Here is a 24999-nt window from a genome sequence, read left to right on the forward strand (position 1 = left end):
GTAGCAGCGCATTGCGATGGCCGGCGTGGATGGTCGTTCGTGTCTGAAACAACCGTGACATAAAACATTGGTTGTGGCGTATCGTCCTTTTTTAGGGTCGAAATGTTGTTTGAGTGAACACAATCGGTCAAAAAAAGTGAGTGTAAGGTAGAAAATGATTGTGGCGACGTTTTAATTCGTTCAGGCACCGCGGAAGACGACTAAAGAGGCAGCCGCTGACGCTCAAACGCTTTCCCACCAAACACTAAATAACATGATCACAAGGTACAGAGTAATATGATTTAACAATTATAATATAACTTTTGATCATCTTAAGTTGTTATACATACATTCTATTTTTATATCGATCTATCAATCGAATATGTTTAGGCTGTTTTAGTATCAGATTTCCGTAAAGTTGGTGTATTGGTGGTAAAAAGCCTAAATCAGTGCGCCGGAATATTACAAATTGGTCCGCACCATTGCATCTTCCATTAGATCTCCCACTTCTGGTAAATGCTCGGGTCTTCGGATCTCCATGCACCCAACTTAAAGCCGGCTTTTAGAAGACTGAATTTGACCACGTCAAGATGATAACTTCAGAGGATCATTTTGGAAAGCTCCTTCCAGAGCCACAGAATACATCACAATACCGTTTTCGTGGTGACCTGTGCTACCCATTAACAGTGAACTTGTGTTTAAAATGGTTCTCGTTTAAACGTAATGTTGGTATCTCTTTGCACGACCATTTAAATTCTCTCTGCATTTCATGTAAATGCAAATTCTGAAGGATCAATTGATTAAAACTAAAGTGCCAAAGCTAAATCCGTGGTACTTCTTAATTGAGTCTATAAGGAGCAGTAATGAAACAAGAAAACAGCGAATCTTAAAAATAAAAAAGATTAACATAATGACGGTGATGAATATATAGAGCATATGTTAATGCACAGTAGTCCACTTCCCTCTGCAAATGTGAGGTTGTGAGGGTATTTCATGGTTCAAACGAATGTGATACCATTACTGCTGCAGATAAAGCAGCCTCACTTTTAATTGGCTCTAGTCCTGTCTTTTTAGCAGATATTAGACTTTAAATTGGCCTATTTAAAAACAGTATTCATGTCCTTGCCCTGGTAACGGTATACAGCACTGCCCCATTGCTTTAATCATAAAAGGTCACACTTGGGTAAATTCGGTAAAAACAAATTCGAATGCGTATTTGGATACATTTCCACGTTGTCTCCGTCCAGTGTCTTCGTGGGCTTAATGGCGTTATGGGACGGACGGATGGGATGTAGCCCAAACAACACGAGAACATAACGCGTATTGTGTCGGCTTCGGATGCAGCAGCAGCAGCATCAGCATCATCATCCTCCTCTCCACAGCATCACAGCACCGTCAGTCGGACCGCCGCGGAGGATGCAGCCGGAGGATCGAGCCCGACAGCCCTGCGCCGCGCCACGTTTCCTCTGGAGTCAGTCCAGCACCGAAAGGAACCTTACTGCGCTTTAGACCGGGATCGGCATCGAGGTATAAAAAAAAAAAAAAAAGAAAGAAAAGAAAAAAGAAGGAGGGTGAACTCAAAACTCAAATCAACTGGCTCAGTTTGAACTTGACGCCGGATAGAATGGGAGTCGCCCGCGCGGATGCGGCTCTACGCCGGCTTTAGAAGTTGGACACATGTGAATGCCACGACTCTGGACTTTGGACAAGAATTCCAGCGCATTTCAGACGGGAAAAAAGCGGGTTTTATTCCAGTTTAACCGAATGGTTTTATGTGCTCAACATGTGGCACGTTAATAACAGGCATCTTTAGTGTTTCTGACGCATGGACCATTATGATATTGATCCCCGAAGAAGCCACGGGCGCTACTTATTATTCACAGTAATGGAATGAAGAACATCATCTTGATACAATGGATGATAGATCCAGCAAGCTCATCTTGGCTCCTATTTTAGCTGTACTTTTCGTTATGATAGGCTACCAGTACATCTGCCCCGCTGGCAGCAATTCGTGCTACTTTAAGCCCGGGGAGAAATCAGCCGGCGTGAGCCTCCTCTCCACCCCGTACCAGGACACCGAGGACCTCTACCGAGATCAGGACCTCGAGGACGACAGCCCGGCCAGGCAAGCGTCACAGTTCAACTTCACCGAGCGAGACCTGGACAGGCACGTGGAGTTCGACATCAAAGCGGACGACGTGATAGTGTTTCTGCACATCCAGAAGACCGGGGGGACCACTTTCGGGAGACACCTGGTGAGGAATATTCGCCTGGAGCAGCCGTGCGACTGCAAGCCGGGCCAGAAGAAATGCACGTGCCACCGACCCGGGAAAGAGGAGTCGTGGCTCTTCTCCCGGTTCTCCACCGGCTGGAGCTGCGGGCTGCACGCGGACTGGACCGAGCTAACGAACTGTGTGCCCGACATTATGGATAAGAAGCAAGCCCAGAGGAATAACAGGTATACGTCTGATTTCCCTTGTGTGTGTGTGTGTGTCGTTTGTGAACGCTGGTTTGCTAGAAATAAGCTCTGTGGCTCCCAAACCACCGGAGTCCCAGAGCAATGTGTACAAACAGGCGTGCAAGACACATGCACTGGAGTCGAAAGTCCCCCCCCCAACCCCCCAACCCCTGTTCATTAACCATTGAGCCTTCGGTCGTGAGCCGCAGAGGGAGAAATAATAGATTGTGTCCTCCCACTGGAGTGATATTTCAGCCGGTGAGTCGGTAACAAAGTGCCTCTGCTGATTGTCCAAGGACAAATTATTGCCACCTCTGGGGACAACAGTACAAACTGCTACAACATTTACGACATGTTTTGCGTTGCTTGACCTTCAGACATCTTTTGTTTGTCATCGCATCCGTTGCTCACAATGATGCTGCCATTGCTTTCATAAAGAGTCCTATGAAGACTGTTTGAATTCAAGCAGAGAAGCATGAATTATAGGTTGTGTTTGGTAGAAATGATGGAACGTGTGTCCTGCTTATAGACTTGGTAGTTGACTTCAAAGAGTGGATCCGTCTCTGTAGTCCTAGTGAAATGCACCAGAACGTCATTCCGCCCCCTGCATTGTTGGTCGGTGGTGATTTTTCCCGTTGGAGTGTTCTTGTTAACTCAGAGAACAGGTTGATGCTTGATGCAATCTCATTGGAAGACAACAGTGTTTCGGTGAAGATGCCCTGAACCTATCTGAGAGGAACGGAGACGAAGAAACCTTCATTTGATCATCAATATACAGTATTTGATTATTACATTTTCTGTTATAATTCCATTGGAGGTGTAGAGATGCGGAACCATCACTCAAGGGGTCACGTCTTAATAACCTACTAAACATGAGCAATATGGGTGTGTTGTCAAACAGCAGAATAGATTTGTGTATTTTTCCATTACAATTAGCTTTTCTGGAGTGAATCTATAATATTTCCAAATCAATTAAGGTTAACTATCAAAATGGCGTGTTAAAAGTTTGTTGGTGATTTCCACAAAGATACTTTATGAGAAAATTCACCAACCACACAACGACAATTCCATCCTCTGTTTTGAAAAATACAATCTTGCCCTAAAGTACCTGAGCACATGATTTATTTCTGCTGTGCCAAGTGTTTTCCTTTACTTAGGAAAGTGCTCAGTGGAAGCGACAGCTCTTCATTTCACAGCTGCAGCATCTATTCTGCACTTACTAGTCCTCCCGTCCCTTGTTCTCTAGTGAAGCATCTATTCTGAGATAATTCTGCCTCGACGAACACTGTTGGCAGACACACTAAGTGCGACCCCCTCACTGCCGAGGCCGCTGCGCGCGGGACATTCACCAACTATTATGCAAATTTCATCTTCAGAATTATCATGTGTTGGAGCAATCTGTTAATTGAGATTTCTGAAACGGTGCGAGTTCCAAGTTAAACAACCCACCTTGTACAGTGAAATACGTACCCTGCAATAAATAATCCACGCTCCGCCCTGAGGGCGCAACGAGGAATACCAATCGTTCATCGCTGCCAATTCAGATGGCTCTCAGGTGTTTTTTTGCGGCCCGAGGGCCGCTCAGATTGAGTGGCTGTCTTTCAGCGGCAAGGGGGGCGGGGGCGGGCCAAGGTGAGCGGACGATGGCGCGCCGGGCCTGCTGCCGTGACACCGTGTGGCCTTTCCAGGCGGAGCCGGGGCCACTCAGGAGCTGTTGAGCCCGGGCCGCGCTGCCCGGGGAAAAGGTCAGGCGAGTCAGAGCGGATCACAGCGCTGCGTGTCCCGCGGGCCGTGGCTCCTCTGGAGCGGGCCCGTCAGTCAGGGGAGAAGTGGAGCGAGGCCGCGCTCTTCGGGGGGCTTTCTGGAGAAACGCACCTCTTAAGTGCTGTCCTCTGGAGTCGCTTGGCCGGAGAGCGTCGTGGCGTTACCATGCACGGTGGTGGGGGGGGGGGGGGGGGGGGGGGGTGATGAAAGTAGATGTTCACAATGCGACACGGGGTCACCGAAGAGGAGCTGATTTTCAAAACTGTGCTTGCACGAAGCAGGGAGTTTATTGTGTTTTCAGTTTTGCATTTGTAGTATACCTCGGATTGCTTTCCATCAATATGAAAATGAGCAAATTCACTTTCTAACTTCTATTTTTTACCATTCTGGTGCGGTAAGAATGTCTTTTATTGAGATTGCCCATAAGTATGTGAATGTGAGAGTGAATGTTTGTGTGTCTCTATGAATGTGGTAGTGAATGGTTGTGTGTCTCTATGAATGTTGGAGTGAACGTTTGTGTGTCTCTATGAATGTTGGAGTGAACGTTTGTGTGTCTCTATGAATGTTGGAGTGAACGTTTGTGTGTCTCTATGAATGTTGGAGTGAATGTTTGTGTGTCTCTATGAATGTTGGAGTGAACGTTTGTGTGTCTCTATGAATGTTGGAGTGAACGTTTGTGTGTCTCTATGAATGTTGGAGTGAATGTTTGTGTGTCTCTATGAATGTTGGAGTGAATGGTTGTGTGTCTCTATGAATGTGGGGATGAATCTATGTGTGTTTTTATGAATGTTGGAGTGAATGTTTGTGTGTCTCTATGAATGTGGTAGTGAATGGTTGTGTGTCTCTATGAATGTGGGAGTGAATGGTTGTGTGTCTCTATGAATGTGGGAGTGAATGGTTGTGTGTCTCTATGAATGTTGGAGTGAATGGTTGTGTGTCTCTATGAATGTGGGGATGAATCTATGTGTGTTTCTATGAATGTTGGAGTGAATGGTTGTGTGTCTCTATGAATGTTGGAGTGAATGTTTGTGTGTCTCTATGAATGTGGTAGTGAATGGTTGTGTGTCTCTATGAATGTTGGAGTGAATGTTTGTGTGTCTCTATGAATGTGGTAGTGAATGTTTGTGTGTCTCTATGAATGTGGTAGTGAATGGTTGTGTGTCTCTATGAATGTTGGAGTGAATGTGTGTGTGTCTCTATGAATGTTGCAGTGAATGTGTGTGTGTCTCTATGAATGTGGGGATGAATCTATGTGTGTTTCTATGAATGTTGGAGTGAATGTTTGTGTGTCTCTATGAATGTGGTAGTGAATGGTTGTGTGTCTCTATGAATGTTGGAGTGAATGTTTGTGTGTCTCTATGAATGTGGTAGTGAATGGTTGTGTGTCTCTATGAATGTTGGAGTGAATGTGTGTGTGTGTCTCTATGAATGTTGGAGTGAATGTGTGTGTGTCTCTATGAATGTGGGAGTGAATGGTTGTGTGTCTCTATGAATGTGGGAGTGAATGTGTGTGTGTCTCTATGAATGTGGGAGTGAATGGTTGTGTGTCTCTATGAATGTGGGAGTGAATGGTTGTGTGTCTCTATGAATGTTGGAGTAAATGTTTGTGTGTCTCTATGAATGTGGGAGTGAATGGTTGTGTGTCTCTATGAATGTGGGAGTGAATGGTTGTGTGTCTCTATGAATGTTGGAGTGAATGGTTGTGTGTCTCTATGAATGTGGGGATGAATCTATGTGTGTTTCTATGAATGTTGGAGTGAATGTTTGTGTGTCTCTATGAATGTGGTAGTGAATGGTTGTGTGTCTCTATGAATGTTGGAGTGAATGTTTGTGTGTCTCTATGAATGTGGTAGTGAATGGTTGTGTGTCTCTATGAATGTTGGAGTGAATGTTTGTGTGTCTCTATGAATGTGGTAGTGAATGGTTGTGTGTCTCTATGAATGTTGGAGTGAATGTGTGTGTGTCTCTATGAATGTTGGAGTGAATGTGTGTGTGTCTCTATGAATGTGGGAGTGAATGTGTGTGTGTCTCTATGAATGTGGGAGTGAATGGTTGTGTGTCTCTATGAATGTGGGAGTGAATGTGTGTGTCTCTATGAATGTGGGGATGAATCTATGTGTGTTTCTATGAATGTTGGAGTGAATGTGTGTGTGTCTCTATGAATGTTGGAGTGAATGTTTGTGTGTCTCTATGAATGTTGGAGTGAATGTTTGTGTGTCTCTATGAATGTGGTAGTGAATGGTTGTGTGTCTCTATGAATGTTGGAGTGAATGTGTGTGTGTCTCTATGAATGTTGGAGTGAATGTGTGTGTGTCTCTATGAATGTGGGAGTGAATGTGTGTGTGTCTCTATGAATGTGGGAGTGAATGGTTGTGTGTCTCTATGAATGTGGGAGTGAATGTGTGTGTCTCTATGAATGTGGGAGTGAATGGTTGTGTGTCTCTATGAATGTGGGAGTGAATGGTTGTGTGTCTCTATGAATGTGGGAGTGAATGGTTGTGTGTCTCTATGAATGTGGGAGTGAATGGTTGTGTGTCTCTATGAATGTTGGAGTGAATGTGTGTGTGTGTCTCTATGAATGTTGGAGTGAATGTGTGTGTGTCTCTATGAATGTGGGAGTGAATGGTTGTGTGTCTCTATGAATGTGGGAGTGAATGGTTGTGTGTCTCTATGAATGTGGGAGTGAATGGTTGTGTGTCTCTATGAATGTTGGAGTGAATGTTTGTGTGTCTCTATGAATGTGGTAGTGAATGGTTGTGTGTCTCTATGAATGTTGGAGTGAACGTTTGTGTGTCTCTATGAATGTTGGAGTGAACGTTTGTGTGTCTCTATGAATGTTGGAGTGAATGTTTGTGTGTCTCTATGAATGTTGGAGTGAATGGTTGTGTGTCTCTATGAATGTGGGGATGAATCTATGTGTGTTTTTATGAATGTTGGAGTGAATGTTTGTGTGTCTCTATGAATGTGGTAGTGAATGGTTGTGTGTCTCTATGAATGTTGGAGTGAATGTTTGTGTGTCTCTATGAATGTGGTAGTGAATGGTTGTGTGTCTCTATGAATGTTGGAGTGAATGTTTGTGTGTCTCTATGAATGTGGTAGTGAATGGTTGTGTGTCTCTATGAATGTTGGAGTGAATGTGTGTGTGTGTCTCTATGAATGTTGGAGTGAATGTGTGTGTGTCTCTATGAATGTGGGAGTGAATGTGTGTGTGTGTCTCTATGAATGTGGGAGTGAATGTGTGTGTGTGTCTCTATGAATGTGGGAGTGAATGGTTGTGTGTCTCTATGAATGTGGGAGTGAATGTGTGTGTGTCTCTATGAATGTGGGAGTGAATGGTTGTGTGTCTCTATGAATGTGGGAGTGAATGTTTGTGTGTCTCTATGAATGTTGGAGTGAATGTGTGTGTGTCTCTATGAATGTGGGAGTGAATGGTTGTGTGTCTCTATGAATGTGGGAGTGAATGGTTGTGTGTCTCTATGAATGTGGGAGTGAATGGTTGTGTGACCCCGGTCCAGGATGAACCCGTACCCGTCTCTAGCTAGCTGGCATTGACTTGCCCCCCCCGAGCCTCTAAGGACAAGTGTTATAGAAGATGACTGACTGACTAATTACTCTTATTAAGTTTAACCAATGTTTGCTTACAAGTATATACCCGGAAAACGTATTTAAAGATCCCCTGCAGATGAAATAATTATGAATATTTAATATGACGCAATGGTATTCATACATTAACTGAGGTGACAACATTCTCTCCGAGCCGTTTGGTTTTAAATTAAAATCAGGATAATGAGTTTCTCATTTATTACATATTCTTGAGCTTTCATTCTTCATGACTCTATTAACTCTACGCGCCCCTAACCTCCCTCTTAGTTTTTAATGCCTTTTAGGACCCATTAGGACACATGGCAAACTCGATCTGCTCCATCTTATCTATTACAACACAATAGGCTGCAATGGGTCCTTTGCACTGGTGTTGCTCAGGACACACACATTTGTTTTTTTAATTTTACTCTTAAAAAAACGGAAAATAGAGATATTAAATCCTCAGGGGAAAAAATTATTAAACAAGTCATAAGAAAATGAAATAAAAAAAATTAAGCACCTGTATGACATGAATAAAAAGCATACCTATGTATACGCTTATATATGTGTTTATATGGAACTGGATGTTCTGTTTCTAAATTTAATGTATAGAATTATTCAGGGTCATCGCTTGCATTGTTGCTGCTGTTGACATCAGCATCTCTTACTGTGTGTCCAGTCTTTCCCTCACCAATATAACATATGGCGCTCGCACCAAAACGACTGCCCTCCTCACTTCTATTCAAAAGCACATGTTCCCACTCAGAGTTGCTAGAAATTCAAGTTTGGAATTCAAACTAAATTGACTTTGGTACATGAAACACTGATGTCCCCTCGAGTTCCGTGCCTCCTCCACTTGGCAGGTACATGAATTCACAATTCGGTTCAAAATGCATTTTTCTTTAATGTCTTTTTCAAGTATTAGGTAGTGCTAACATCCTCCCCCGCCCCCCGTTTCATTTCCTATTAGCTGTCTCCCTCTTAAGCGCCGGCCTCGTGGTAATTTCATGCAGATGCTGATGTTGTAGTTTTCATAAATTATATCATCATTAGCAGCTTTCTGGTTGCTTATGCATAATTAATGCTCAGTTCAGAAGTACAAAGAGACCAAACCCCAAACATGACTACAGCACGGTCGCTCTTCGATACTCTCCTTTGATGAGAGAGAGAGAGAGAGAGAGATGTTCCTATGCAATGCAATGGATGTCCTCTGCTGTGAATCTGGATAATGAACTTCAGTTCGCCGTGTCCTCGAGGTCACATGTCATGTGCACTGAAAAGCTGTCTTTGAAGTAGTTTACATACAACAAAAAACGGGCAACTACTTTCTTTGGGTTTTTGGATCATTTCTGTGAATTCTTTGCTTCCTAATAATATCACTAGCTGAAGGGTTTTCTCTCAAACGATTTGTATTGTAGTCTTGCTGTACCCTGATTTAAAGGCTCTTTCACAGCGCTCGTAGACTTAATCTGTGAACGGTGCGTAATTCAAAATGTTTAAAACTTTTATCCACCAGTCATGAACATCACATATTCACATTCCCTGAGCTCCTACAACAATCCTACAGGAGCGGGAGTAAGACTGTTATTGATTACACGGCACATCAATGACATGACCTTTGCAGAATAACACCCCAAAATTATTTTTTATGCATCAGTGACGCAGAGAGGGCCGCATTTACAGCGTGGCCAGTGCCACTTACAGCTAGGATCATTGAACCATGCACGTCTCACACTCTCTGCATTCCTTCAGTCATTCTGGATTGAAATTATACAAAGGGAGAAGGTGCGTCAGAGACATAAGGTGTGACCTTACTACGTGACAAGACATTGACCACAAAACAATTTGATCAAGTACCATAGCATACATCATCTGAAGTTCAATGTTCTTTTTTTTCCCAGCAAAGAGATGTTCTAATTATCTCACTGTACGCAGCGCCAAATATAGCAAAACTGTGGAGCATTTTGCAGCTAAAGACCCAGAAGTTTCCCTGAGGAATAAGTCGAGAACAAAGCGCAGCAATGTGAGACTTATATTCATGAGGTGGATACAAACAGGTCTCTCATTGAATAGTAATTTTGCTCGATGTTGGATGTGTGCTTTTGGGACGATATCTAACTTCTATTAAATGAACACTTATAAAGACTGCAGCACGCATTTGAAACGTGTTAAATACAGTATTACCCGTAGATGGTTGCACTTTATGGAATGGCAGGAAACTTTTCTAAGATGCGTCCTGAAGCCTCTGGCCTAGCGTGAAAGAGAAAGCAGCAGACCTCCATGAGCACACTGAGGCAGCCGGGTGATGGATCGCCTCGAGACACAAATGAACTGGAAGGGGGAAAGTTGAGCAGATTTACAGTTCTGGTCTCTTCTTTAGATAAAGGAGGCAAAGTGCTCATCACAACGGTAGGGTGTTTATAAGGTGTGGAGGTGGGGGGGCTCCCCGCAGGCTGTGGACTCGGAGGGTGCGAGATTGCTTCTCGCGTGTCATTAATTGAAGTCGTCATCGCTGGCAGGCCTCAGCAGCCATCCAGTCGTTCTGATAATTAAGTGTTACCTGTGCAGAGAATACGTCAGAATCCAAATCGTTGCAGAAAGACGTATTTAACACGAGGACGTTAAACACAGCAGCGTGTGTTCTTTTCAAAACAACAAAGTCGATTGGCCATTTTCAATTCGTTACAGTTTAGAAATTGTCATTCCTAACATCCAATTAAAAATCTATCATAGTACTCTAAAAAATGATTACTTTGACTGATGCTGCGTGTCATCATGCAATACTGATATGATATTTCTGCACATCGGAGAGTTGGATATTAACATAATGGGAAGTCATGTAGCAGTAGAAGTTCAAGGTATAACATGGGTTAGACTTTTAGGATAAAAGGATTCATCTTTGCACTACAATCTTTAACACAGCTTTAGAAAAAAAGAGGGCAATCAAAGTTATTTGACAAACTAGGACTAATATTAAAAATAATACAGGCCATTGACTAAAATCTCTGGGGTCTGCTAAATCGTATTTGATCACGCAATGCTTGTATCTTAGTGAAGATGTGTAGTACTTTGTGTGACTCTGCACCCCACTTTCAAAAGTTTTTAATCACTTTTAGGAAGATTATACATTTTGTGCACTGTGGTGCCTCCTTTATTGGAAAGAGGATTAATGCCCTAGTTCCATGCAGAGCTCTGTTGCTTAATACATGATACACCAAACAGCGATTTGACTTTATATCAAGTAGTGTTGCACAACATATCTTAAATTCAATAATTGAGCACTTATTGGCCACTGCAATATTAGCATTTGGAGAAATGTAAACGCGTTGCATGTGTTTCAGTTGTACCGGCCTGGTTGTCACTGTCCATTTGGCTTGAAACTGTTGGAGATGCAGTGTGGATGGAGCTTACCGTCTTTCTCTAAAAGCCACTCTAGGTAATGAAAGCCATCCGGCTTGCCAGAGCAGTCTTCTAGTGTTTCCAATGCGGCTGTCAAATACTTGCTGGTCCGGCAAATATGAATCTCCAATGGTCTGAATCAGCATTCATAGTGCGATTAAAGGGGGACATTTGGTCAAGTCGCTGGCAACAAACCCCCCTTTCCTGGAAGACTCGGGTATACTCGGATCCACCCGTGTTAAGAAATATGGAATAACAGCCATGTTTTAAATCTTTTGCTTCATTAATAATGTTCCTCACTGAAAGCAATGACATTAATGATTCAGCTTAAAACCATATTGGCTTTAGTCAGAAATATTTTTTTCATAATTTTCATCGATCCCATCACATATGATGAATACCTTGTTCTAACGCTGAGCTATCAGATCCCAGGCATGCTGCCGTGGAGCTTAACTCCTACTTCCCAGTCACTTTGTGATGAGAGAAGAAAAGCACCTCCTCCAATTTAGTTAAACGTGCTCTGCGGTGTGATGGAAATGAGTCAACTGCTGCAGCAAATCAGGGATTCCGTGCTTAATGTCCCAGAGAATCCGGCTCAAATGCTAAAAAATGCCAGAGGGGCAATTCACTTTGGCCCTGTTCCCCCTCTAATTTAGTAAGAAACCCTGTCATTTCCACTTTAACAGTTGTATTTGTTCGAAAACTTTTTTAATTTATTCACGACGAATCCTCTGATGGTTTCTGATCACTAAGTTTACCAGTATTGAAAACACTGGTTATTGATATTTTTACCGGTTTAGCTTTTAAGTATCACCGTTGTTTTTTAATTCAAGACCCAATAAAATGCATGCTTATGATTAACGCGTTCTTTAACACTCATATAACGCTGCAGACATGTTAAGCCTCCTTGATAACGATCCTTGAGATTTCCTTCCCCCGTGTGTGCACGTGTTTTGTCCTGGCCTTGCGTCTTTACTTGACCGATAGACATACCAAGCATTTGGTAAAGGTCAGAAGGGGTTGCCGGGCTGTGTTATTTCTCAATTGATACCTGTGAGGCGCGAGGAGAGCACCAAGTCGGGAATAGCCGCCTCTGGTGTTGATTTATTATATCAACGTAGAAAAAAAGGTCATTTGTCCTCATCCGGGGTGAGCTGGTGACAGGTGTGTTATATACCGCCTCACACTGGCCCCCCAATTTGGATTCAGAGGTTCAGTGAGTACCTGGCACACACGGAAGTGTACGCACACGTAGAGTCACCTTCACACGGACTAATCTCTTGTGGCGTGAGGGAGTGTGCAAACCTCCCCCCCCCTTACGTCTTTTGGATAAAGCTCTGGATCTTTTGATGTTTTTCAGTGTTGGCTGGCGATGTGGTGATATGTGTGGGGGGGGAAAAAAAATGAAACCTTTCACAGTGGTTTCACTACAGGGAGAAGGTGCATTAAGATAAAGACAAACAAATCAGTCATGCCACACATGTATGTATAAAAAATGGTAATCCGTAAAGTCTTTACTGCTGGCGTCCTTGGCGTCCTCCCGGTGCGGCAGCGTCAGTCGGACTCGCTGTGAGAGACATTTGAATAATCTCACTGAACAGATTGCAGTCCAGATTGCCTCTTAAATTCGCCATTTATAAATAGGTGCTTGGGTTCTGCTTCATTTTGCAAAAAATGATTTTAGATATTTAAACAGCAGGGAACGTTGATCATTAATTAATACAAATTAATCTGCAGTGTTGATCAAACAGATATTTGCATTATTTATTAAATAAATCTATTCAACAAATGGCATAACAAAACAACTCCTACGAATCTATAGAATCCCTGTCTTGACCCAAATATTATTTTATATGTATTACCATCCTCTATATTATTTGATTAGTAGGGAGATAACTTGGGATGTTATGTTTTTTGCTGTATGTTATGCTGACTGAACCATCGCTTATTTTGCATCAGAAAAGAAATTTCCAATGCCAAGCAATTTATTTTCACAGCCCCACTACGATATTGCAGTATAAATTGGGTCCCGGGCCACGGTATAATGTGTATGGATTGGAAATCTGTCCAAACAGCAGCACGGCACCGGCGAACATGTTGTGGCATCGCAGAGTGCTGGCGTGGAACAAATAGCGTTGCGTCCTAGCACATGTTGCTGTGATGCAGCACATCAACTTCATCATAGGAATCCGATGTCCCTCAAAGCAAGGCAAGTCCTCTGGAGACGTCAGGCGAAAGGCTACGGGCCCGAGCTGTGAACCCCCCCCCCCCCCCCCCCCCCCCCCGCAAATCCAGGGATCACTTGGCATCGCATCGGTCCCCATTAGGCTGTGGATACTGGACTTTGCTTCATTCATCATTCTGCGTAAGCCTCCCCTCTCATGTAGGGAATCGCAGCTGATCATTTGTTTGCTTTCTTTCAAGGGTGTTGAGAAGAATTTATCCAAATGCTGCAAGGCGTTTGCCTCACTTGTAATGCTCGGCATGTCTGTGAATGATGACAAGTTTGGAGGAGAGGAACAATCTTAAGTGTCTTTTAGTGGTTCCTTTTCAACAGTATGTATGAATTATCAACAAATGGCTTTTCCCTCTCACTGTCATCAAGAAGCAGATTATGCCTTTGTTAAATATTTCAAGATGCGGTGTTAATGAATGCATATTTATGCAATATGTTGTACTTAATTGTTGTTTTTTATTAACATCCACGAAAGTCAGTGTAATGCAAAAGCCCTGTGTGGTATCTTTAGAGCTTTTAGCAACAATGTGAGAATTTTGCTGGGATTGCAATGCAGGGTGCCAACATGACTAATGGGCCGAACCTGGATCCTCTATCGACTTGCACAGAAATACTCAGGGATTGATTTGACTGCTTATGCCACTGCCATAATCTCCCTTCCAATGATAGGGTTTCACGGCTATTGTAAAAACTGCTGCCGCAGCCCTTTTTAAATGCCGGTTGTAATATCCAATCTGATCACTTAGGCTGCTCACTGTGTAGCCATGTGTCGAGTTACTCTTTTGAATTCAGCCCGCCTTGTCACCTCAGCATTACAACAATGAACGGATGTATTCCTTCCCTGGAAGGCACCTTGGAAGTGGTTGCAAAAAGAATGATAGGGTTACGTATATAATCGTTTTTACTCAAATAAAAAAACATCCATGCATGTATTCTGACTGATAATACAGCATCAATTGGTTTTGAGATATCTTACATCTTAAAATAGACATTGTATTTGACCACACGGTTAAAAGGAAAGCACCTTTGCAAAAGGTTGCATCTGGAGACAAGCCATAGCATGAAGGTCAAGGTCAAACAAATGTGCATGTTTCCGAGTTTAAAGCTCCACTGGGATGTCTTGTAGTGCGTTCTAACAGGCAGGGCATACCCTGGTATATACTCAATCTCATAGGGGCAGGGTCCCCGCTTTAAAAAAAGAAAAAAAGGGAACCTTGTGTCCCTAAAGTTTGAAAGCAGAGAGCTGAGCTCTAAGCAGCTGTCCTAGGACTGTGGCCTTTCCATGTAGATGATTGATTCAGGCGCGGTGAGGAGGGAAGAGGAGGGATCAGGCTCTGGGCTGTGTCCGTTAATCACACTGTATTACCACACAGGAGGCATTTATCACCAAACACCAAAGGCTTCGGTCCACGGGGAACACTGAAACCAATCTCGGCGCTTACATGCAATCCATCCAGGTCCACAAAAAGCAGCCTGGTTGAGCGCTACCACATCCGTTTTCCCTGTAAGAGAGGGTCTGTTACACAGGAAAGTAACAAGGAAAAAGAGCAAAGGAGGGGTTTGGAGAGATAAGTCCTTGGAAAGCCCTTTGTGATGTTTTTAAAGTTTTTTTATACCCATCCAATGTCACAGCCTTATGTTGTGCCCGTGTCACATCAGGCAGTGCAATCATGTAGCTTCTAAAACAGCACGCTTTAAAAGAGGCTACTTAAGTAGTAAATAATGCTGATTAATTTTGCGTTTTTGCAGAAAAGACTTACTTTTTCTGCCAGAGCCCTCAACCCATTGAGGTGAATGTGGGGGATAAAGTTTATCACACAGTACCGTGGTCTGTCGGAGGCCTTATGCTTGGATTGAACATATCCTTTTGAAGGTGGTGCAGTTGCTGGAGGTCCCAAGAAATTTCCTTCAGAAAATTATTTTGCATTATTAAAACACTTCACCGTGGGGGATGGGGATGATATTCCAAAGAGAGGAGATGAATCTACATGCATCACTCGTTTGCAGCTTGTATTTATTGTACTTTCAACGGCATCTTGTTTGGTTTCTGGTCATGTTCGTGAATCTGCATGTATCCCAAGTTCAGCTACGAGTCCTTTTTACGGACTGCACTGGTTTTTAAACTTTTAAAACGTATGTACTCCAGATAACATTATCCCTGATTAGTGGACCGCAGGACCCGCTCGCACAGTTTGCACTCACACCCTCTAACAACTGACACTAGCCCGGATAATGGTTTTCCCAGTGGGGGGGTTGTGTTTAAAGGCTGTGAAATAATGGGCCTTTGTGCAACAGGGCTCTCATGTGATCCTGACAAAAGCTAAAGTAAAAGCTTATACACTAAAAGCTAGAATTACTGAGGAGATGTTAAGTTGGAAAGTGGTCAGCAGCATATGAAATCTGTGTAATTGCGTGTGCCTCTAAGTGTTGGGAGGTTTAAAGTCAGTCTGGATTCTCTTGCATGGAGTAAAAAGGAACATTTTGTTATCTCTCCTTAGTCCGTTGATTAACATCACTTCATGCCTGTTATTCTCCTTTTGTCTAATACTTTGTGGTATAAATGCTACGGGAAAAGCTTGACTATAGACAATAAGTTTGTCCACAGGGAGTCTTTGCACAAGACGTATCGGTCTGACATTTGTATTAAAATGGAAAGTGGGACTGAGTGAGGTTGCTTGTCTGACCCTCGTTGTAATTGTTTAAATGTGAAGGCAGCGAACCACACTCCCTCAGGACATTGGCCCAGATGCTTTATAAGTTAGAGCAAACAGATGCCTGTTTGTACGCAGCTTAGATGAGCGGCTGTGTTTTGTCACATTAGGAAGAAAAACAACATTTAAACGAGGGTAACCACTGCTGTTTTTAATTAACGCACCACCCTTGCCATCACAGCAATACATTTGTCTGCTTTGTTGTCTGCTGAAGTAGATCAGAGTCAAAGCAGTGCCAGCAGTGTGCATTTGAGGTGAGCTTTTGCATTTAGTTTTTTTTTTTTCTTTCTTTTAATCCGAAAGCTACAGGGAAATATACCGTTTTGGAGGCTTCAGCATTTGGAGGCTTCAGCTCGGGCGGAACGGCGGGAGGGGGGAGGGGGGGGGGTAAATTCCACTTGTATTGAAAAGATTTGCGCGTCGTCCCGATATTTATATTCATGGCTCCAAATGGAAATGGCCCAACCGAGAGAGGTGGCCTGCAGTTTCCCGAGCCGGTCATTGATGTGCGGTAGAGGGGAGAGAGTGACATTTAACCGCGGGAGGATGAGCGCTCTCTGTGAACAGCTCCAACGCCCTGCAGCGGAGTAGAAGCACCGCGCACAGCGGAACCCGGGCTTCAGCTCGCCTCTATCGGGGGGGGAACTGAGGGAAGCGGAGAGGAACGGACCTCAGAGCTGAGGCAGTCGTTTCAGCCAGCCTCCACCTCGCCGCAGTCAGGAGAGACAAACAGGAAAATCAATACTCGCACTCAGGACAGTTCACTACTAGGGCCTCTCTCAACGCCGCTATCTGTCAGAGTCGGCCCCCTCAAGCGAGGTGGGGATGGGAAGCGCTGACAAGGAAGGTGTCAGGGCACACCCATCACGCCGTTAGAGAGCGACTGAAGTCTTGTTCAGCACCGTGGACAGCTCCAGTCAGACAGGAGGGTTAGGGAGAAATGTTGTTTTCCCAGGTTTGTCCATCCTTCTTTACTGCTTTGAAACTTTAGACATTCTGGAAGCTTGGAATGAGTTTATAGCAGCAGCTCATATTACCATCTTTTCTGTGTCAACAGGGTGAACTGGGTGAACTTAAACACTTTTTTAAATAGCATTTGCACGTCATAACCTTGCAATCGACAGGATCAATCGGAATTGTGTCTGAACTACAGGTGTTCTATCATGCCCCCCCATTTCAGCTAAATACACACCCACTGCTTGTCTTAAGCAGACAAGCTAAAAGGTAGCTACCGGATTAGCCAGTCAGCTCTCATTAGCTGGAGCAAAGACAATGTCAAAGACATTCTGCATCAACAAACTAGTGGCCGCTGCAGTAAATAAACATACGCAGTCTATGAAATAAGCCCAAAGACACATACATTAACCCATCTACTTAGCATTATAAGTGCTGCCTAGCAACCTAGCTAACTAGCTAGGTTGCTAGGTTGCTCGGTTGTAGAGTTTTTATTATTACTCAAGAACAAAGCAAGAAGTCAGTCTTAACAACTACTCTTAGTCTATTCACTTAGCAATTCCTTAGCTATGCATTGAATTGAGTCATTTTATTTACAGTCTTCAAAAAGACCATCAGGAGATAGCTCCTCACCTTTATGCTAGTTAGCCAAACGAGTAATGAGTTCATGTATATTATATTCTTTATTCATTCATTTATTCGACAGTAAAACATTTAGGGTGCTACTTGTTCAGTGTTATTGGAAAATCATTATTTTTAACAGGTGGTTAAGTACATTTTTTAGATCTCAATAGAGGAGCTACAAATAGAGCCTGGCGGTGCATTTTAGCAGGCCTTCCTTTCCAGTAATAGCCCTGTAAATGTGTTGGAGAATTGTCACGTTTCATCCTCAGTATTTCTGCTGTTTGCGTGTGTGTGTGTGTGTGTGTGTGTGTGTGTGTGTGTTTGTGTGGAGGAAGAGGAGGGGGCAATCAGTGCTGCCAATGGTAATGAAGCCACTGCTATAAACAGGCTAGTCATTCATGATTAACTGGCGTGTCATGCCTAAATTAATTGCCTTAATTAGCTATTGAACAGGTTTCAGGGTTAATGGGACAACAGGTTGGCAGTGAACCTGATTTACTGTTGGAAGTTAATGATTTTACTCTCATCTTCTCCTCATTCCTCGAAATGATTTGATTAACAGTAGGGCAGAAACAGATCCCCTTGTTTGTTAATACAAAATCAATTTCATGGCTGGCTGAGCTATCTCCGACTCTGACAGTGTTTTTGTTGGGCGAGCAAGGTCTTCCATCACCGGCATGGTGACAGGACAAACACAGAGAGGCCCGCGGAAGAGCGCAGACGGTAAATCTGCCCCTCAGAGTGCACTGCATGTTTGTGAAGCCGGCTGCTCTTCCATCCAACAAATTTACCTCCACTTTAAGCTTTTCTGTCATGAAGAAGCAGCCAGTCGGGTGAGTTATCCCAGAGACTGTGTCAGAGGAATAAGCCAAAGCAAGTAATTGTTAAGCAGGCACCGTAAAGTCTCCCCTGTGAGGCAAGCTCAATGTGGTTGGGAGGGTGTTTCATGAGAAATGCCCCAGGGGTGGAAAGTGTAAGGATATTGTCCTCAAATTGGCTTAACCTTGGCATTTTTTTTTATGGTTAACCTCTATTTTTTCTCATTGAAAACAGTTTAGACAGACAATTTGGCTCTGCTTCTCGGTGGCTCATTGTCCCTGCAGCGTGGCTCGGGCCCTTTGGCAGCAGCAGGAATATTACAGCTTTTGATATTCTTTTCTGTGACGCAGATTACTTTTGCTTATAAAAACGTGTGATTAGAGGAGGTTTGGTAGCCGCAGTAGGAATCCAAGCAAATCAGTTCATTGTTATACAGTTCAAACATAGTGATACGAAACGGCCGCTTATGCCAACAGAACGTAAACCCCTGGGTTACTGTGAGATGTGAATGGGTTTTAGATGATTAAAGAACATATTTTTGTAGACCTTTAACTAAGGGTTTTTCATTTAGAGATGCAACAATTAAATTGAATAATTAGGCCATCAAACAACAAAAAAATACACTATTGGGAGTGAATTGTTTTAAACAAAAAAAGCCTGATGGTTAATTGATTAAGCAATAAAGTGACCCTGAATTAAAACATTAAAATTCTTTTAATTCTTCTAAGCCATCGTTTTTTAATTTTTTTCATTTATATATTATATCTTCAAAAATATCAAAAGGAAATGTGTATATAATATATATTCATTAATAATTAGAACATAGTTCTAGATTGAGTTTTGGAATCTCTCCATGTTTCTGTATTTTTTTCCAACCATCCAAAACCTGAAGATGTTCAGTCTTAAAGAAACAAAAAAAAGCAAATCCACACGTGCGAGAAGCAGGAACTTCTTGGATTAGAAGATAAGCAAATAGTTCCAGGCTGCTTTTTATTTTAATCTACTAATCAATTCGAGGAGTATTCATTTTAGCTTGCATGTATTGGGTATATGTAATGCCAGGACCAAGTCATTTCACAAATGAAATCCCAGGCCATTGCACTCTTAACATTGCATTTTTGAGAAATCTAATAAAGCATCATGAGCTCATGCAGAATACCGCGCTGTAGTGAACAGGTAGTACATTGACATTTGATGATAAGGCTCCGGTACGTCCGGTTTAAGGGCGAATACAGCACGGAGCAGTAAAATATAGGGACGTTTCTGCAGAGCGGCAAAGAAAAACCAAACTTTGCATTATTTCATGCCCCCCCTTCACGGCGTTGTATGGCATCAACGGAGGCCGTTTCTTCGGTGGCCCTCTTGAATAGTTACGACTGCACACATCAGACTTTGAGCAGTTTTCCCCTTCCGCGAGAAGCGAAGAAGCGACGTGCAGAGGTGACGCGCTGTAAAACAAGTTGGGGGGGAAGCGGCGTGAAGGGAGGGAGGCTTTTCCTCACGCGGGGAACATAACCAGACAGTGTCAGTGTTCCCCAGTTGCTCCGGAGACGGCGAGCGCTGCGTTACTCACTCCGACGCGGTTTCGTCAGCGTTGGAAATCAGACACCAGTGAGCAACAAATATATTTCCCGGGCCTGTCAGTCTCCTTCTCAGGCTTTCTCACCCTGCTGCTTTGTTTCCTTCTCGGTGTCTCCTGCTGCCTTTTTCGTCTCCCTGCAGCCCCTGTGATCAGCTCGCCTGCAATGAAACTTTGTGACTGTGAGTCAGCTGGGCGCTCAAAGTGCCATTCATCTGAAAGACACAGCAGTTACACTCTGCCTTTAGACGAGGGGCCCGTGTGTGTGTGTGTGTGTGTGCGTGTGCATGTGTAGTCTTTTCAACTGGTTGTGTGTTATTCATTGGTGAAATATTTGATGTTGTGCGTGGAGAAGATAGAGCCGCATTAGTTGGCCACGCTGTACCGCGGATACACGTGTTTTACGGATAGCGTTGTCAAAGGTGGCAAACAGAGCGCGGCGTGTTTTTGGCAGGTGGCAGGTTTTTGAAGAGCGCGTTGACAAAGCGACACAATCTCACCGCAGTTGAAATAGTCCCAAAATGTAATCTTGGTTCTCGTGTTCGTCGGCGTTGTTGTTGTGTGCTTTTTTTTTTCACGGAGACTTCTTTTTCTTTATGGGGCGGATGTTATCAGACATCCAAACAAAAGTTGCAGGTCTTGGCAACAAACCCACGTAGTTTTGCAAAACACGTCCCACATCACATCGCTCGGGTCACTTAAAATTGACCTGAATGCGTTGGATTTTTCTAAATAGCTGGAAAGACAATCAGTGTTGAGTTTCTATTTTGTTTTGCTTTTGTTCAGAGCGGCGAAGAAAGAAATGACAATTATTCCTTGTACACTAAAATGCTAGTTGTTTTAGATGTTGCGTATTGCTTGTATTTGTTCGTGGCATAAAGACAGGGTGGAATGGACTAGTTTGATATGAAACATCCAATCATACAGCTTTAAACTTGGTTACACGCTCCATGAACTCCTGGACTGTTTGGATCCATCCGCTGTGCAAAACTGATGATCAAACAAAACAGTACCATCTGAAAGTTAATTTTACACACCACAGAGTATTGTTGTATTCTTACGCATAACAGTGTGAAGGCTGAAATATACAACGTTTTACATTTTTCTGCCACAACATCGCTACACCTCTCTGCTCACTAACCCTAACTTAACCTGACCAAGCCATCTATGTTGTTGTAAAAAAGAGACAAGATTATTAATGCCCAGAAAGTATGCAAAAAATGCAAAAAAAATCCTATCTAGTAACTAGTGAGGGCATTAAAGGGCCACACTGTCCTCTCTTTGTCATGGCAGGAGTTCATGTCACACGTCTCGGATGCTCTTTGAAGCTGATCGGGCAGCAGCCAAAGGAGCCACGGGGCCCAGGGCCTGGCGGCTGTCTCCCAGCACGCATAGTTACAGCAGCTTGACACGAAGGAGATGAATCATGGATGTTATCGGGTTAGGATCCGAGGCTCTTTTGCTCTCTAGATGCCCTAGGCCGATAGCCATTAACTCCACATCCGTGACGGCACGGAGCTAGAGAGACGCTTTAAAATGCCACAAGGCATTAACGATAGCCCAGGTCCAAGAAAAACCTGCCCGACTGTCCACGCCAGGGCGGCGAGCGAGATGCAGTGAGGCGGTCTGACAACCGGCATCGCTCCAAATAGCAAGAGAGAGAATCACGTCTGACCCCGGTCAGGAGAGAGCCTCAGATCCACCTCGCTAACAAGCGTCTCGCCTCAAAGCAAAGTAGCATCTTACTACTTTGGGGCTGGACAGACTGATATCTTTCACTCTTTTTTTTTTTTTTTTTTGTTTGCTTGCTTGTCATGTGTGAGATGACGACAAAGCTGTGATTTAAAGGCAACCGAAAATCTAATTTCGGGATTTGGACGGGAGGGATGCGATAGACCCAAGCGTGGCGTGCCGGCTCGCCGACTGAGCCGATGGACCAATGGAGCGGACGCTGTGTCCATCTGTGCGTCCATCTGCTGGGACGGGGAGCGAAAGCCCAGCTAAGAGCTGCCGTATAAATTGAGGAAACAGAACCCCAAAATCAAGATTATTCATATGAACCTAACGTGAGATGACACACACACACAAAAAAAAGCAACCTACTTGAAAGGGGGACAGATTTGTGTTTCAGGGCAGTTTAAAGGCAGTTTAAAGCGTTATGTGTGACAGATATGTGGTCTCTGGGAAGCACGATGATCGGCACACGGGTCGAATGGGCCCTTTTCGTCTGTGGTTGAAAGTATTTTCATATCTGTATTAGCTGACAAACCACCGTGGAGAAGCCCAATGTCACATTCTCTATTTCTGTGTGTCGGTATTGATCGCAGCGCTGAGGTAGAAGCTTCACTGTTTCTGAAAGTATGATCTTTGTTATCGCGTTGCACGATTCGATCGATTACAGCCATACACACTACATTCATTAAGCACGCCGTTTATTTTACTCCTTTGGTATTGATCCGGTTTGATTTCAAGACAGAGTAGTGAAATAAACCAGTATGAGGATTCTTATCCCTGAGACATCACGCGGGTCGATGAAGAGCGCCTTGCGATATTATATTTCATCTTTAACCAGACATTTCTGAATGTCTCTCTTTTGTTTTTGTCTTTATGAAACGGGCGCCGCAGCAGTGCACAGGTGAACACTTTGGTTTGCGTCACTTGATAACAATAAAAAGTGCCAATTAGAGCCGTCAGGAAAGGTCATTTTGACGGTCTCGTTTTTTTTTTTTTTTTCACAAGCCAGACGCCGAATCTGCTCACAGCGAGGCCAGAGCAGGATGACATTTAGTTCAGAGCGGCAGAATGAAAGAGTGGCTGTCCGTGACCAACCAACCTGCGTGCGCTGATAACAACACAAGATGCCAAGCAGCAGATTGCGTTGGTTACATTTAGTAACGCCGTAATTTAGATAGCCACAACAACAAAGCCGCACAGCGGGTGTTGGTGAATTGCAGATTTTTGCACCGAGGAAATAACACTCTCTGGTATCTATGCTTGTATGTCAAATGTTCTGCAACTTGTTTTGTATACGTGGTGGAGGTATTACAATCAATTGGCTGCATTGATTGTAGCCTAACCAGGTTTACCATAGAATAACATTTTGCTCTGACCTTTCACCTCAGGATCTCACCATTGTGTGTTAAAGCTTGTTCCTGGAAACATTATCAGCATCCTTAAGAAGAAGAACATGCCTGATGGAAATTACATTTGTCTTTGTAGTGTTTTTTTTCCCCTTATTCCATTGTATTTCATTTTTTCTCCTCAGTATTTCCTATAAGCTTTTATATTCATTAAACCCATGGTTTAAAATAACGGATTTGCATAATAAAAGATTTCAGATACACAAAGGCGCACATTCAAAGGGGTTTTAACCTAGATCAAAAGCTGCCAAAATGTACTCCGCAAATGCCAGATATATAAAAATATTTCTTGCATCCTTCATTTAGTTCATTTTTCCAAAGCTGAAATGGTTTTAACGGGACACCAATAATCCATGAAGCATCCAAGATTGATTTGAAAATATAAATCATATATTTAGTTTGGAAGGATGAAAGTAACATTTTGTACTGGAGTCTTTATCTCTGGTGTAAGCTTTAATAATGAGTATTTTATGATCTCTTATCCCAGAAGTCATAAAGCATGATCACACTTTTCATAGTTAAGTGCCCCAGTTGTCCATCCTTCCATCCATTAAGCAGAAAAGGCCATAAGGTTTAATTTCGGTAATGGGGCTTCCTGTTGCTGTAATGAAGGGAAAATGAGCTCGCCATCACATATTAATGGCAGCTCATCGACCACTTTGAGTTGAGTAAGGATCTATTGATATGTAGCACACGTAGCAGACATATCAACATTATACCGTACGTTGACCCTGACACCAGACCCCCAGCTTTGCAATGCTTCAGAGAGCAATGCAGACATTCATATTGACAGTCTGGCAGCGCAGAGTGAGCACGCAATGCTGCAGCCTTGTTAAAGGAACATCTCTAATTTATTGAGTGGGAATAATGGCTCAGCAGGACCCAGACACAACATTTCATATGTTTCATAACAGGCATCAGTATACAGCTCGTATGCTGGCTTTTAGTTTAACTCCTTCCCCATTGATCAAGTGTACAGAAAAACATAGATTCAAGAGGCATTGATTTATGTACAATAAACTGCAGAAACAATTTTTTTAAAGCAGAGTTAGATTCTATTTAAGAGTAACAATGCAACAAATTATTTTTTCATATATTTTGAATGTCAGACAATAACTAAAAATGCCCCTCACACATTTCTGCAGCACCATCTGACTTTTTAACCCCATCCTCATTTACGTAAAGTCCCTTACAGGTTGACAGCAAATATTCCTCTACTGATTACGTTGCATGTCATTTTAAAGCTATAAGAACGGAGACCATCCGAAGCCCGGCTGCTGCTCGCAGCTATGTGTGAGGATTTGAGCAAAAAGTTCTGCCCTGAATAGAAATTGTTGAGTCAGAAAATACAAATAGGGACAAATCTCTGGGTTGTGATTATCCATGCCATTAATCTGCCTTTTGTTTGTATTGTAATTTGGCGCCTGGTGCCGGGGCTCACACTGTTTCCGCGCTGGAGAGGGACCAGTGGACCACATCCAGTATGCTGAACACAGGCAGAGGGTTATTTCCGCAGAAGTTCAGCTCCCTCCCAGCAAGCTGTGACGGGATCCCTGTGGGTCAAAAGAAACCAAAAATATACTTTCACACTCAAAAAGGGGTTTAGGGACATTTGGGGGTTAGTTCAGTCAACAAGCAAACAAGCACGCCATTGAAGAGAGGTATTGGAGGCACAGCTGCAGAATTACAGCTTCATTGAATATTCCAATAGAACGGACAATGATCTCTTTGTTTTACATTTAGTAAATGTGTTT

The 24999-nt window shown here is 43.2% G+C and overlaps 1 protein-coding gene across 1 annotated transcript in view; it reads left to right on the forward strand.

Annotated features, from left to right (window-relative positions):
• Window positions 1–48: 48 nt before the first annotated feature.
• Window positions 49–24999, forward strand: part of hs6st3b (heparan sulfate 6-O-sulfotransferase 3b) — a 45734-nt gene continuing 20783 nt past the window's right edge. The window contains exon 1 of the mRNA XM_037489539.2: window positions 49–2437. Within this exon, the coding sequence (XP_037345436.2) occupies window positions 1893–2437 (545 nt within the window). The 5' untranslated portion in view covers window positions 49–1892. The remainder of the gene's footprint in view (window positions 2438–24999) is intronic.

The sequence above is a fragment of the Pungitius pungitius genome, chromosome 10, assembly GCF_949316345.1.
Source record: "Pungitius pungitius chromosome 10, fPunPun2.1, whole genome shotgun sequence".
In the NCBI taxonomy this organism is placed as follows: Eukaryota; Metazoa; Chordata; class Actinopteri; order Perciformes; family Gasterosteidae; genus Pungitius; species Pungitius pungitius.